This window comes from Penicillium pulvis, assembly GCF_028828015.1.
Source record: "Penicillium pulvis strain IBT 33274 chromosome Unknown contig_23_segment0_segment0, whole genome shotgun sequence".
In the NCBI taxonomy this organism is placed as follows: domain Eukaryota; kingdom Fungi; phylum Ascomycota; class Eurotiomycetes; order Eurotiales; family Aspergillaceae; genus Penicillium; species Penicillium pulvis.
This window is the reverse complement of record NW_026643075.1, coordinates 3,690,866-3,705,796: the sequence shown is the minus strand read 5'-3', so window position 1 is coordinate 3,705,796 and position 14,931 is coordinate 3,690,866. Positions and strand designations below refer to the sequence as shown.

At 51.4% G+C, this 14,931-nt stretch overlaps 5 protein-coding genes across 5 annotated transcripts; 3 read left to right on the top strand and 2 right to left on the bottom strand.

Annotated features, from left to right (window-relative positions):
• Positions 1-281: 281 nt before the first annotated feature.
• Positions 282-5,821, bottom strand: N7503_005671 (putative rRNA biogenesis protein RRP5; the record flags this gene model as incomplete). Its single annotated transcript, XM_057065218.1, has 3 exons — positions 282-827; positions 884-5,296; positions 5,372-5,821. 3 exons carry the CDS (start codon positions 5,819-5,821, stop codon positions 282-284), a joined length of 5,409 nt encoding a protein of 1,802 aa, XP_056922961.1.
• Positions 5,822-6,437: 616 nt separating this feature from the next.
• On the top strand, positions 6,438-8,729 carry N7503_005670 (WD40 repeat domain-containing protein; the record flags this gene model as incomplete). Its single annotated transcript, XM_057065217.1, has 3 exons — positions 6,438-7,098; positions 7,154-7,267; positions 7,330-8,729. 3 exons carry the CDS (start codon positions 6,438-6,440, stop codon positions 8,727-8,729), a joined length of 2,175 nt encoding a protein of 724 aa, XP_056922960.1.
• Positions 8,730-9,164: 435 nt separating this feature from the next.
• N7503_005669 (uncharacterized protein) lies at positions 9,165-10,243 on the top strand (the record flags this gene model as incomplete). The annotated part of the gene is made up of 2 exons (XM_057065216.1): positions 9,165-9,202; positions 9,265-10,243. The coding sequence occupies 2 exons, from the start codon at positions 9,165-9,167 to the stop codon at positions 10,241-10,243; spliced, it is 1,017 nt and encodes a 338-aa protein (XP_056922959.1).
• A 211-nt stretch (positions 10,244-10,454) lies between these two features.
• Positions 10,455-12,723, bottom strand: N7503_005668 (chaperonin-containing T-complex alpha subunit TCP1). Its single transcript, XM_057065215.1, has 6 exons — positions 12,540-12,723; positions 12,431-12,478; positions 12,290-12,375; positions 12,119-12,223; positions 11,025-12,059; positions 10,455-10,971 (listed from the first exon to the last, which is right to left on the bottom strand). The coding sequence occupies exons 1-6, from the start codon at positions 12,580-12,582 to the stop codon at positions 10,588-10,590; spliced, it is 1,701 nt and encodes a 566-aa protein (XP_056922958.1). The 5' UTR covers positions 12,583-12,723; the 3' UTR covers positions 10,455-10,587.
• A 1-nt stretch (position 12,724) lies between these two features.
• N7503_005667 (proline--tRNA ligase) lies at positions 12,725-14,902 on the top strand. Its single transcript, XM_057065214.1, has 5 exons — positions 12,725-13,096; positions 13,150-13,209; positions 13,275-13,444; positions 13,506-14,752; positions 14,808-14,902. The coding sequence occupies exons 1-5, from the start codon at positions 12,812-12,814 to the stop codon at positions 14,816-14,818; spliced, it is 1,773 nt and encodes a 590-aa protein (XP_056922957.1). The 5' UTR covers positions 12,725-12,811; the 3' UTR covers positions 14,819-14,902.
• Positions 14,903-14,931: the final 29 nt, after the last annotated feature.

The window sequence follows — 14,931 nt, the reverse complement described above, 5'->3', positions numbered from 1 at the left end:
AGAGTCCATATCATTAGCCACCATCAGGCACATAGACCGACGGTCAAATGCTTTACTTTGTCTCTTGAATTGGCCTAGTCTTATCATGGGCCTCCTACTAGGTTCTAAGTGGATGGAAGTTCATCATGCGCAAACTATAAACTAGGAAAATATCGGCAGATCTGCTATTGGCGCTTTATATACAACGAATGCTATGATCCCAAACACCCACGGGTTCCACAGAAGTACATGGAACCCGTTCTTTTTTTTGTCGGAAACAGAGAAACAAGATTTGGTACAAATTACTCCTGAAGAGACTTGACGTAGGCCGCTGCCCGCGCCTTGATGTCCTCGACGATCTTCTCATTTCCGTTGGCGGCAGCGAGGGTCTCCTCAAAAGCAAGCCACTTCTTGAATAGGAATTTGGCCTGCTTGGGCTTGAGCTTCTTGCTAGCGTCCACGCTGATCTTGCCCTTCTTGCTCTGCAGGCCAAGCACACGCTCGAACAGACGGCGCACTTGCTCAGCATCGCCAGCACTGATCTCCAGATCCAGAAGAACGTTCCACAGGTCAATACGCTTGGGGAACGAGGACAGCAGACCCTCGAACACGGTGCGACCGCGCTCCGAATCACCGTTGGGTGACCGGAACTCCAGCTGTGCGAATTTGGAGGTGGTTTCAACGTGTGTATGCGGAGGAAGCGACTGCAGGGCACGTCCGAGCAAACCACGGCCTCGCTCGGGGACAGCCAGGGTGTCGAAGAGGAAGGTGGCGTAGTTGAGGAAGAACTTGGGAGACTGGTTCGAGATCTTCTTCTTCATGGCAGTTCGGAAGAGGTCGTCCGCTTTCTATAGGGAATTTTTAGTACTGATCGATAGTGGGTTAGTGGGGATTGAGAGCGTACCTCGTTCTTTCCGGACTGAATGTAGATACTGATCATGCGCTCATAGATCTCCTGGGGATCGTTAAACTGGCAGGCACGCTTGAACACCTCCTCGAGGCTATCGTCGTCACCGTATGTGTTTTCCAAATTCAACAAGGCCACCCAGATGTTCAGCTTCTCCGAATCCTGACCCATGGTGATGGTGCGGAGAGCACGCTCAGCAATGGTGCGGGCCTTCTCGACCTCGCCCAGCTCCAGCTGGAAGGCCATGTACTGTAGCCACAACAGTGAAGAGTCAGACTCACCAAGAAGAAGACGCTCGTAGTCAGCAACGGACTGCGGACCGTTGGCATCCAAGTCACCAGTGCGGTCGACCTGGATCTCAGCCTTGCGGTTCTTCTTCTTCTTCTTCTTAGAGCCTTCGTCGTCGCTGTCGGGGCTTGCAGCCTCGGCCGCGTCCTGAGCGTTGCCACTCCAGTCGAAACCAGAAGCACCGAGTCCGCCAACCTTGGATGGCTTGTTACCAGTCATGGCAACATCCTCGTCGTCGCTCTCAATTTCTTCATCATCATCCTCATCCTCATCCTCATCCTCGTCGCTCTCATCCTCCACCTCAACACCTCCCATGGAAACGTCATCGTCATCGCTGTCGTCTTCTCCGAGCTCGACGCCGCCGATACCATCTTCGCTCATATCCTCGTCTTCACTCTCCTCATCCTGGAAGTGGGATGCCTTCAGCGAGAAAGAGACCTTTCCTGCCTCGCGATCGATCTTGATGACCTTGGCCTTGACAGCATCGCCTGCATCGTACAGTTTGCGAGCATCTTCCACACGCTTGTCGGCCATCTCACTACGGTGACAGAGGCCACTGACGTTCTTGGATCCATCGACAACAATGAAAGCACCAAACTCCTCAACCTTGCGAACCTTACCAGTGACGATCTCACCAACCTTAAGGTCTTGCAAAGTGATGAGAGCCTTGAAGTTGGGGTCCAAGACAGACTCCTTCAAGCTGATCTGCAGCTTGCCTTGCTCAGCATCAGCCACGATAACACGGCCCTTAACAAGCTGGTCGACTTGGAAAGAGTCCTTCCACTCCTTGAGGTATGAATCAGAGAGGTCAGAGACACGGACATAGGCAGTGACGTCTTGACCAACAGCCACGAAGAGACCAGAGTCAGCGACACGCTTGACAAAGCCTCGGACAACATCATTAGGCTTGAGGTCCTTGATGGAAGAAATCTCACGATCCTGAACAGTGAGAGACGAGCTCATGACCTTGGAGGGACGAAGTGACAGGTTGATCTTCTTGTGAGCCTTGTCAACGGCAACAACGCAGGCCCGCAGAACCTCGTTCTTCTGGTGCACAGTCGGGTTGGCCTTGGAATAATCATCGGCCAGGTCGAGCATGTTGACAGCACCAACAAGCGCATCGTTAAGCTGCATGATAACCTGCTTCTCAGTCACCTTGGTGACACGACCAGGCAAGATCATGCCGACCGAGATGTCATCGAAAGAAAGCTTATCAATGCCCTGCTTGGCAGAAAGATCCAGATGACCCTTATCGGCGTTGACAGCAGTGACTTGGACCTTGAGTGCAGATCCAATGGGGAAGTTCTTCTCAACATCTGTCAAAAGAGACAAGTCATCTGACGCATCCATGAAGCGCAGTCTGCCCCGAACGTTGGGAGACAGGTTAATCCAGAGGCTGTCTTCAGCAACATTGTTGACAAAGCCCATCCAGGATGATCCGACCTTGACCTGATCCATGTTCAGTGGCTCGGGGTTGGCGGCATTTAGGAAGCTTGGCTTAATGGAGAGCTCGAAGACAGGGTACTTGCCGCTGCGGTGGGAAATAGGAAGGAATTTGTGGCTGCGGGCATCGTGAACACCCAGGATTCTGGCGGACAGCTCCTGCTTGGCCTTGAAAAAGCGGAGGGGCTGCTTCCGATCCTTGAGATCATCCCATTTGTCGAAAATCTCAGACACGTCAATACGACCCTGGATATTATCCGCAAGCTGGACATTGACCTGGGTCGCTTTGATAGAAACGACCTTGCACTTGACAAGTCTGCCAAAGGTGAGGTCGGAAAGAGTCTTGACAGACTCATCGACTGCGTGAACGAGGGCGTTATCTGGCTGGTTGAGAGTCTTAGTCTTTTTAGAACCCTCTGTGGTAGCCTCGGCGGACTTTTGGCTCAAAATGAAACGTTGAACATCGCTCTCCACGGAGTGCACTGTCACGGAGATGGTCTGGCCCTTCGACATTCCAAATTCAACCTGAGAAAGGTTGGCTTCTTCAATCAGACGCTTGGGGACAAGACCAGTCAGACCACCCAGGAATTCGATGAACAGCCCAGCGGGAGTAATGTTGCGAACAAAACCAGTAACGGCTTTGCCTTGTTGAAGGTCAGTGAATTTGCTGGGCATGGTCTTTTGCTTAACAGCCTTCTTGAGGCTAGCTCTGGAAGTGACGCGAATAAGACGATGAGCACGCTGGATGTCGAGAACCATGAGATCGTTCAGCTTCTGACCGACACGAATCTTCGACAAAGTGGAGCTCTGCTTAGACGGGGAGCCATCAATGATGTGCTGCACGTCCAGACGAGCGACAAGTCCGGATTCGTCGAGCTTGAGGAGGACATCATCGTTGGACTTCTCGAAAACAGTTCCAGCAAGGAGTAGACCGGGATGCATGTCTTCGAAGGCCTTGCGGTACTTATCAGTGAAAGTGGAAGGATCCTTGCAAGACACTGCAAGTCTACCCTGGGAAGCATCCACACTAAGAGCATGCACATTGACAACCTGACCAAGCTTGAAATGCTGTGCGGGGTCCTTGATGTAGGCCTCACTCATTTCAGACACAGGAAGGAAACCACGGATAGAACCGTAGAACTGAACAACGGCACCGTGAGCCTGGAGGTTGACAATAGTTCCCGGAGACTGAGCACCGGCCAGGATGTCCTTGTAGTCCTTCCAGATGGCGGATTCACTGTTCAGCAAACTCTTCTTCAGTGTCAACCGAATTTGACGCTTCTCCAGGTTGACGGACAAGATTCTCGCAGAGATCTTCATGCCCTCCCGGAACTTCTTCTCCGGGAACTGAAGCTGAGAGTCCGCAAAGTGCATAGACGGAACAAGACCCGAAATACCATCTGCAAGGCCAACAATCAAACCATCCATGCCAGTAGGACCGACCAGGAGCTTGTCGACCTTTCCTTTAACAATGGCACCGACGGTGACATCTTCGAGGCGAAGGAATGGTTGTTCAATGACAGTCTTTTCAAAAGAGAGAAGGTAAAGGTTATCCAGTGTGTTGTAGCCGACAATTCGGGCTTCGTGAGTAGCACCAATTTGGAAGGCGCCCTCGTCATTCGAAATTGACTCAACCTTGCCATCTGACAGTCTTGAGATGTGAACAAATCCAATGTGCTTGGTATCTCCGATCTGGACGTAAACACCCATACCGGGGTCAACCTTGATGACCTTAGCTTCAGGGATGATGGCGGAGATAGCAGGTGCCTCAGTAGACGAACCAGGGCCATAGGACTCGGAAGAAAGCTTAAGAACATGATCCAGGATAGAAAAGCCAACCTTGAAAGGTTCGGAGGATGGGAAAGTTGAGATGATACGGCCCTTGATCTTGGCTCCCATCTTGTACTTCCGCACTAGGTCAAGCTTTCCATCATTGGCACCGGACTGAACCAGGTCAACAGTAGCATCAAGCATGCCCATGATCTTTCCCATCAGTCCGTTCTCGGTGACCTCGGTCAGGAGAATCTCAGCAGCGACACCAGGAAGGAAGGTGCCGATTGTGGGGGCTGCGCTGAGGAAGTGGGACTTCTTGATAGAAGCGGCGGACTGAAGGTTGGTGGAAAGCTTGATCACGTTACCGCTGGAATTTTGGCCAGTGACCATACACAGGTAGACCGATCCTTCTTTAATACTGTGGTAATCCACGCGAGGATCGACTTCCTTCGAGGACATGAAACCCTTCAGCTCTGCACCTTCAATACCAAGGTCCATAACCAGACCGTGATCTTCCACACTGATAACGGACGCCTGAATAGCCGCCTCATTCACCAAATCAGATTTAGAAAGACCAGTGTTGGCTTTTCTGGGATCAATTGCAAGCTCGAGACGCTTCTTGCTGCGAACGCCGGCCTCAGCAGCCTCAGTGCCAGTGGAAACGACATAGGTACGGAGGTACTGGCCGATATAGAAGTAGTCCTTGAGGTCGATAGAATCTTCATCCGAGCTGTCTTCATCATCACTACCCTCATCGTTGAGCAGTTTCTCGATCTTATCATCAAGGACCTTCGAGACGGAGGTAAGAGGGACGAAGCCAACAAGGCCGTTCGGTAGAGAAACTGCGATTTCGTGGGCACTGATGCTTGTGATTTGACCAAGGATCATAGATCCAGCCACAATGCGCTGGTAAAAGTTAGTGACACAACCCAATGGACTTTTGGGAAATTTTTTTCCCTTGTAGGGTGGACCTTAAAATACCTTGAAACTAAGAGGCTCAATGCGAACAGTCTTCTCCGACTTTTCCTTATCATCAGACTTCTTGCCTTTAGTCTTCTTCTTGCGTGACTTCTTGGCGGGGGCTGTGGTATCATCATCCTCCATCTCAACATCGTCGTCATCTTCATCGTCGTTGTCGTCGTCAGGTTTGCGGGTGGATTTCTTGGGTCCCTTGGATCCCTTTTGCTCGAACAAGACATCCTTGGTAGCCTGGATCTGAATCTGTTTGCGCTCCAACGGGGTCAAAACGCTAGCGCCACCACGAGGGAAAGATGGCTCATCATCACGCAGGACAGAGAGCTCCGAAGCCTTCGCGGCGGTATCCTTGGGCTTCTGGTCTTTGAAATCCTCTGCTCCGACCTTTGCGCGCTTTTGGGGCTGTCGAGTAGCCGTTTCTTCAGGGGCGTTCCCCTTGCGCTTTATCGGCGCCATTGTTGTTAGGCAATACCGACTTGTAAACGGTTGAGGAATCTCGTTGTATCGCAACGGAAAAAAAATCGAAAAATCCGATTCTGCGCGGCAGAATGGTTAGCGGTGAGCGAGAGTGGGACCGCCTTCAGATACACTTATGGTTCAAGCTTCCACGGTTGGAAGTATGTAAATAATACTGGAAGGACAATGATCTTAATTTGATGAAGCATGGATTATCAAGATCACTTCCTTTCAATTTGAATTGTATGACCTTTATGGCTTAATTCCTACAGATTTTGAGAATTATTTGCACATCGCGTGCTCCGTTTTTCACGCGTGTCAAATTGGTAGAGTATCGTACACACTTGAAAATCGTATTTAAGGATAAAGGTTGGGAAGGAACCCGATTTTTAACACAGGTTCAATATGAGATGTTTCCAAAATTCAAGTTAGCAAAATGTTGTGCTAGTGTCCTAAATAGGTATAATTTTGTCTAAAATGCCTTGACACACGTTCCGCGTCACGTCCACTGCGCGCAACACGACCCGCTTCCCATCTTACCCCCTTGGGCCGAATCTTTTCACCTCCCAAATGTATCCCACCTTTGCGACTCTTCTCTCCACCGCCCATGCACACAATGGTTCGGATTTCTGGACTTCCTGAAGTACCCCAATCAGAACCAATCCTACCTACTTCGCATCGAGAAACCTACCCTCAAATCCCATCTTCCCCACCTTCTGTCGCATCCGATCTGGGCAGTGGAAGAAAACTTCGAAAGCCTCCCACCGTCACACCCCGGTCTTTTAGACGCTTCTTCACCCCTCGATCTCTGCTCAATAGTGGAAGCAATGCTAGTGTAAAGACAAGTCGCCAGGCCCTGCGGGTGTTGAATTCGCCCGCCGTTAATCGTCTCGGTCCCGCTTTTACTCGTTCGCCCGATGGCCGCTCTAGAAGCCCTTTCGATGGACTGCCAGAGGTTCCCGAGGAAACATTCCGTACACCGAGCCGGAAAAGAAAACATTCTTTCTCTTCGGTTGTTTCCCCGCTGCAATCATCGCCGTTGAAAAAAGTTCGTGTACGATCTCCGGGCAACGATGTCGAGCAGAAGACAACAGTTGGTGATATCGATGTGAACCGAGGACGCTATGACGGAGCTACATCACCAAGTCCCCCAAAACGGCGCCCAGTCTCGCCGGTCACCCGCTCGCGAGCATTGCAGACATCTGGATCTTTGTTCATGCGATCACTGCAGGGAGGTCGTGCTAATCGGCTCACTATCCGGTCAACTTATGGAGCAGGTTTGTTTTTCCCGCGGGTATTATGCAACTGGACTGAAGCTTAAAATATCGGCAGGATGGCAAGATCTCACGTCCGACTTCCATACTCGCCCGGAGGACCGTCACTCATGTGCCAGTTATGCCACAGAGGGACAACTGGCACTTCCATTTTGCAATGCTGCTTGCAATAGTAAGTACTTTGAATTCCAACCCCCAACATATTTGCTTGGGCGATGTCTGACACTTGCAAAGCAAACTCCCTTGTAGCCGTGGGTGATGAAGAGGGAGGTATTCGATTGCTCGATTCATCTAAAGACGACGAGCGAGGATTTTCCAGTGCATATCTTGGATTTCGCCCTCATATGAACTCGCTCATGGACTTGGAGTTCTCATCTGATGACATGTTGCTGGCTACAGCCTCTGGAGACCAAACATCTTTGATCATCGACATGACAACGCAACGACCGATCCATTGCTTGTCCAATCACGTCTCCTCGGTAAAGCGTGTCCAATTTCAGCCTGGCTCCAATAACAAAGTCCTAGCTACATGCAGCCGTGACGGCAACGTCAACATTTGGGATCTTCGCTGCAAAGGCTTTGAGCGTCCCTCACTACAAGTTCGATGCTCACTTGAATCGGATGCCGAAAACGCGGCCACACCAGCTCCCCCCAAAATGACATACCCTCATGTTTTGAACACGATTCATGGCGCCCATGCGTATACTACCCCACAAAAGCCGGCCATGGACAAGACCGAAGCACCTCCCTTTGGTCGTTCAGATATTACCGTCACCTCTTTGGCCTTTCTTCCCCCTGGCCAAGAGAATCTTTTCGTCACCGCATCCGAGGCTAGCGCGAGTGTCCGGCTTTGGGACTTGCGAACTGCCCACAACAACCGCCGCGGTCGGCCTGTGCTCCCATTGTCCACGACCCGGGAGCCTGATAGCCATATCAAGTACCGGCGCTTTGGTCTCACCTCCATGGCACTCGGAGGTGACGGTGCAAGACTGTATACTCTCTGTCGAGATGGAACCGTCTACGCATATTCGACTTCCCATCTGGTGCTTGGGCACGCACCAGAGCTTTCCCTTAATCATGATCGCCCCCGCCGCTCTGGTGGCTCCGACAAAGAAGGCCTTGGACCTTTGTACGGATTCCGCCACCCACGTCTTCAGGTTTCTTCTTTCTATGTCAAGCTCGCAGTGCGCAAACCCGTCAATGACCGCCAAGAAATGCTGGCAGTAGGCAGTAGTGACGCTTGCCCAATACTCTTTCCTACCGACGAACGGTTCCTCCAGTCCCCAGTCAAGACTTACTCCGAGGATGAACTTCCTCGCCCTACATCCCTGTTCACTACTCGATCAGGCCTCCGACGAACTAACTCCGGGATTGGCTTGTCGGGGCGTCTTGAGGATACCATCCCCATCCATCAATCCGGCACTGCTCTTGTTGAAGGCCACCAGAAAGAAGTCACCGGAATGTCGTGGACAGTTGACGGTGAGCTGATTACCGTCAGCGACGATTATAGCGCCCGATGCTGGCGTGAAGGCCCTGAGGCTCGCGAGCTTCGCAATAATGGCGACACTGAGGGTCGTCGTTGGCAATGCGGCTGGGCTGCTACGACAGACTCATATGAAGACGAAGATGAATGATTTCTGTGCTGCTTTTGATTCCATATGTTCATGTCACATTTTCATGGTGTTGCTTTTCTAGGGTGTTATCTTGTGGGCATATTCCCGGCGCTTTTCGGAGGCATTTTATTTGTTAGCGAACATACCCGTCTGCATTTTTGTTGCATTTTTTCGGGGGTTTCTTGCCAGTCTATTTTTACTTTCTAATTGCAGTGTTGGGGACTGTGACGATTATCTGTAATACATCACATGGATAGTCAATGTTTCGAAATGCCAATAATTAATTCTATTGATTCCTAAGGTATAGAATTGAAAGTCATTGCATCGTCATAATCGAACATTGCAAGAAGCTGTAAACTGTTCTATACTTGCGATAAGAGATTGGCTGATAACGAAGTTGACCCGAAAAAAAAAGTTCCGCTCAACCTCCAATCCTCCACACTCCACACCACCATCATGCCTCATAAGCACAAGAGACGCGAGCAAGATGCCTCGTACGTATTATCCTACATGTTACCATATATAGCAACGATCTAACCTTCCGGTTCTTACACAGGCTTTTCGATCTCCCACCTTCCATGATCGCAAAGTCACTTCCAGTGCGCGATCCAGCATCCAAGACCAATAATGGCAAGAACGGCAAAAACGGCAAGAAGCCCCAACAGAAGCAAAATGACCCGACCAAAAAGCCATTGGGTCCTGCAACCAGTCGCCGCAAGGGTGCAAAGGAAGATGACACCCCGAAAGCCTTCCAGCGCTTAATGCAGTACAGAACAACAGGCAGACGGGCCCCCTCCGGCCTAGAAACCGGCGAGAAGAGGGAAAATAAGAAGCGCAAGCTCGAGGAATCGGCAGACACCAAGAAAGGGCCTAAGCAGAAGAAACCTGCCACCACCGTCTCTGAGCAAGCCGCGTCCAATGTCGACGGCAAGAAGGCCCTGCCGAAGATTCTACCGGGCGAGAAGCTAGCAGATTTCGCAGCGCGCGTTGACCGTTCGCTCCCGCTTTCAGAAATGACCAAGTCGGCTAAATCCGGTGCACCTGGCATGCGAACTCACAAGATGACGAAGCATGAGAAGCATCTCCGCCGACTCCAAGAGGGATGGCGGAAGGATGAGGCGCGGCTCAAGGAGAAGGAGCAGGCCGAGCGGGAGGAGCGGGAATTCGAGATGGGAGACCAGTTGGAACTTCTGAACGAGTGGGAGCGTGAGATGCGGGGTGGAAAGAAGAAGAAGAAGAATGTCGTTAAGAAGAAGGGTGATGATGCGGGTAGTGGTGATGATGACCCGGACCCTTGGGCTAAGCTGAAGAAGCGGGATAAGGAGCGCAAGGCCAATCCGTTTGAAGTGGCTCAGGCTCCACCTACTTTGGCGAAGCCGAGGGAGATCTTCAAGGTTCGCGGTGGTGCGAAGGTGGACGTTGCTAACATTCCTAATGCTGTGGGAAGTTTGAGGAGACGAGAGGAGTTGGCTGGGGAGAGAAGGACTATTGTGGAAGAGTACCGGCGTTTGATGGCCGAGAAACGGGGAGAATGAAGATGAAGGGGTGTTGAACCTACTATAACTTGTTTAAATCTCGTATTAAATATCCCTCTTATTGCATAAAAATGCCAATTCAATCATGCCCGTCAATCGCATCCAAATAATCCCTTACTATAGAGTAGACCTGGGACGTTGGGATTATGGACACTGTGTCTAGTGGTATACAACTTTTAAGAGCTCTGATTATAAGACTTTACTCTAATTTGCGCAAGAACAAATAATATGCAGCCGCAGTGGAATCACTCAATCCACTTGCGATTTCATTTCTATGTAACATTCAATTACTGCCTTTTTTTTGTTTCATAGGGACACCATAATAGTCAAAACCGTATTGGAATCTAGTGGCCGTGGCCGTCATCCTGTGGCTGCTCGGGGTCCAGCTTGATGATCGTGTCAATACGCATAATGGCGATACAGGCCTCAACGGCAGACTTCAGCTGCTTAACCTTGCTCATGCTAGGCTCCAGAACACCAGCCTTGAGTGTGTCGTGAACACGTCCCTTGGACAGATCCAGACCGTAGTTGCGGTATGTCTTCTTCTTAGCGATGGCCTTCTCTTCCTCATTGGCATCACCATCCTGCACACGCTGTGACAGGGCGTGGCGGACACGGAGCTGGGCCACCAGCTCGGAGGAGTCCTTGGCGGCGTTCACAGCCAGGGTCTTGGGAATAACGAGCAGAGACTGGGCAAACTCGCCAATGGCAAGTTGCTCGCGAGAGCCCTAGAGACATGGTTAGAAAATAGATGTACAGGATTGAATGAAAAAATACATACCACTGTGACAGCAAACTCCTCCAGGTAGATGTGGAGGGCGGTTTCCACAGCACCACCGCCGGGCACAATGCTGCCGCTCTCAAGAGTCCGCTTTACAGCGCAGAGGGTATCGTGAACAGAGCGCTCCATCTCATCCAAGCTGAACTCGTTAGCACCGCGGAGGATGATAGAAGCAGAGGAGTGGACCTTGGTGCCCTTAACAAGGATGCACTCGTCGTCGGAAATACGCTCCTGCACAACCTCCTCGGCGAAACCAAGGTTGGAAGCCTCGAACTTCTCATCACCGTTCAGGTCAGACAAGGAGCTGACGAGGGTAGCACCGGTAGCCTTGGCAATGCGGCGAAGGTCCTCCTTCTTGCAGCGGCGAACAGCCATAGCTCCCTTCTCAACGAAAAGCTTCAAGACCATATCGTCGATACCCTTAGTTGTGAGAACAACGTTGGCACCTGACTTCAGGATCATCTCAACGCGCTCCAGAACAATACCGGCCTCACGCTCACGAATCTTCTCCAACTGATCAGGGTCCTCCACTGTAATTTGAACACCTAGCTTCATGCGCTCCTTCTGCAAGTTCATGTCCAGACACGCAATCTTGGCATCGGTCACACGGGTTGTCATGGCCTGGGAGGCAACAGTGCAGTTCAAAGCGTAGCCGTTGACGAGGACAGACTCAAGACCACTCTTTCCGTGAGCCTTCAGCAGGTTCACAGCCTTGACAGGGTATTTGACCTCGCCTCTCTGGTTTGTCGACTTCACCTGCAGCATCGCGTCCACACACATGTTCGCAAAGAAATCGGAATCGGAACCAATGATCTTGCTGGACATCGAAGTCTTCGCAATGCTGATCAAGCTATCTCTGCCCAGGTTCTCGACATTTGTTGACACATTCTCATTCATGTACTTGACGGCCTCTCGAAGCGCAAGGCGGTATCCGTTGATAATCGTGGTAGGGTGTATCCGGTTCTTCATCAACTCGTTTCCTCTTCGGAGAAGCTCGGCGGCAATCAGGACGACGGAAGTAGTTCCATCTCCGACCTAGAAATGGTCAGTCATGAGGCTTTGATATACTCGATGGAAAGACGTAGAGCCCGTACCTCCTTATCCTGCTGCTGGGCGAGGTCGACAAGAATCTTGCCCGCAGGGTGCTCAATATCCAACAGAGACAGAATGGTAGCGCCATCGTTCGTCACGGTTACATCCTATATCACAGAAAGCAATGTTAGAAGCTGTCCCACAGCCCTGCGGGGGAGTCTGATGTTTCATACCCCTATGTCGTCCACCATCATCTTGTCCAATCCCGAGGGACCGAAAGAGCTCTTGATGACATTTGAAATAGCCTGAGTCGCAAGGACTGCAAAATTCTGGTCAATACGATTGATTGCATTGAGATAAACCATCCAACATACCATTCTGCTCTCGAACATCGGCACCGGTGATTTTCTGACCACCCAAGACTGTGTGCGAGATACATTAGTCGGTTTGAGCTTGAAAGTTCAGGGGGCTAAAAGCACTTACAGAGAGTGTCCGCATTCCGCGGAGCCTCGAAGATGCCTGCCATGGCGAATTCAAGAAATTAATAAAGCAAAGTGGGATGGCGAAGCTCTCTTGTCGGAGACGGGGGGTTTTGGTTGAGTTGACGCTAAAAGTTCTGCCGAAGCGGTGTCGATGATACATCCCACTTTGAGATTTAGAGTCATACTTATTTTGTGTTCTCCTCTTGTTCTACTTGCGCATTCAACTGCCGTTCTTTTTTTGATTCCATTGCCAGGTGCTCATTCCCAATCATCATGGCCGACCAGAACCCCAGCGATGTCGCCGCCCCCGGCGCTGCTGCCCCTCAAACCCTGCCTGACCGCACCCAACCCCCCGCTGATAACGCGAATGAGTCTAAGAATGCCGCCAAGAAGGCCGCAAAGGCTGCCAAATTGGCTGCAGACAAGGCTGCTAAAGCCGCGAACAAGGGAAATGCGAAGCAGGAACCCAAGAAGGCCCCTAAGAAGAAAGTTGAGGGCGCTGCTTTGATCGGAATCGATGTCTCGAAGGAGGAGGATTTCCCTGGATGGTATTCCCAGGTACTATACCAGAGAAGACTACATTGTCTGCATGTATTCTGATTGTGCCATAGGTTCTCACCAAGGGTGATATGCTTGACTACTATGATGTGTCTGGCTGCTTCATTCTGAAGGTAAGTCTACCCTTTTAGATCTGTTCTATTATGTCCCATTGCTAACGCATATATGTGCCTTTTAGCCCGCTTCCTACTTCATCTGGGAGGAGATCCAGCAATACTTCAACCTCCGTATCAAGAAGATGGGTGTGAAGAACTGCTCTTTCCCGCTCTTTGTGTCTGAGGATGTGCTGCAGCGTGAGAAGGATCACATCGAGGGATTCGCTGCTGAGGTCGCCTGGGTGACCCATGCGTAAGGACTTTAATCACTATCAATTGGATGCTGCTTTGGATATCTAACATGATGATTATAGTGGATCCACCCCTCTCGAGAAGAAGATTGCCATTCGTCCCACCTCGGAGACTGTCATGTACCCTTACTACGCCAAGTGGATTCGCTCCCACCGCGACCTGCCTCTGCGTCTGAACCAGTGGAACTCCGTTGTGCGATGGGAGTTCAAGAACCCCCAGCCATTCCTGCGAACCCGTGAATTTTTGTGGCAGGAGGGCCACACTGCTCACTTGACCGAGGGTGCTGCGCGAGAGGAGGTGCTCCAGATCCTGGACTGGTACGCCGATATTTACTCTGAGCTCCTCGCTGTCCCTGTCGTCAAGGGTCAGAAGACTGAGCGTGAGAAGTTCGCCGGAGGTCTCTACACCACAACTGTGGAGGGCTACATCCCCGCCACCGGTCGTGGTATCCAGGGTGGTACTTCCCACGGTCTGGGCCAGAACTTCTCCAAGATGTTCAACATTACCGTCGAGGACCCCTCTGCCAAGCCTGATGAGAAGAAGCCTGCCCTCAATGTCTGGCAGAACTCCTGGGGTCTGTCGACCCGTACCCTGGGTGTCATGGTTATGATCCACAGTGACAACAAGGGTCTTGTTCTGCCTCCTCGTATCGCTGAGACCCAGGTCGTCATTGTCCCTGTCGGTATCACCGCCAAGACCACCGATGAGGAGCGCGAGAAGCTTAACGCCGAGGTTGACGGCCTTGTTGCCGTTCTCGAAGCTGCCGGCGTCCGCGCCGAAAGTGACAAGCGCACCGAGTACTCCCCCGGCTGGAAGTTCAACCAGTACGAGCTCCGCGGTGTGCCTTTGCGCCTGGAGTTTGGCCCCGGCGAGTCTGCCGGCCACTTCGTCACCACCGCCCGCCGTGACATTCCTGGAAAGGATGGCAAGGGCTCTATCCCCATCCCTGAGCTGGCCACTGCTGTCCCTGCTCTCTTGGACACCATCCATAAGGATCTGTTCGCTCGTGCTGATGCCGTGTTCAAGGCTCACCGCAAGCAGATCACAAACTGGGACGAATTTGTTCCGGAGTTGAACCAGAAGAACCTTCTCATTGTTCCCTCGTGTCTGACTGAGGAATGTGAGGACCAGATCAAGGATATGAGTGCCCGCAAGGCCGAGGAGGACTCTGGTGAAGCTGAGGACTCCAAGGCCCCCTCCATGGGTGCCAAGTCGCTGTGTATTCCCTTCGAGCAGCCCACCGAGGCCCTTGGTGCCTGTATCAACCCCAAGTGCAAGAACCCCGCCCAGAAGTGGTGCATGTTCGGCCGTAAGTTTTTTCAACCATCTCGCAAAATCTACATTCATACTGACAGCATGTACAGGCTCTTACTAAGCGGATTGATTTTATACTCAACTTGCATGCGAGGACTTATCTTTGCCTCTCACTAGGGGCAAGATTTTAGCCATCGTTTCTCATCGCAGTCTGTTAGAATCGATATCAGAAAA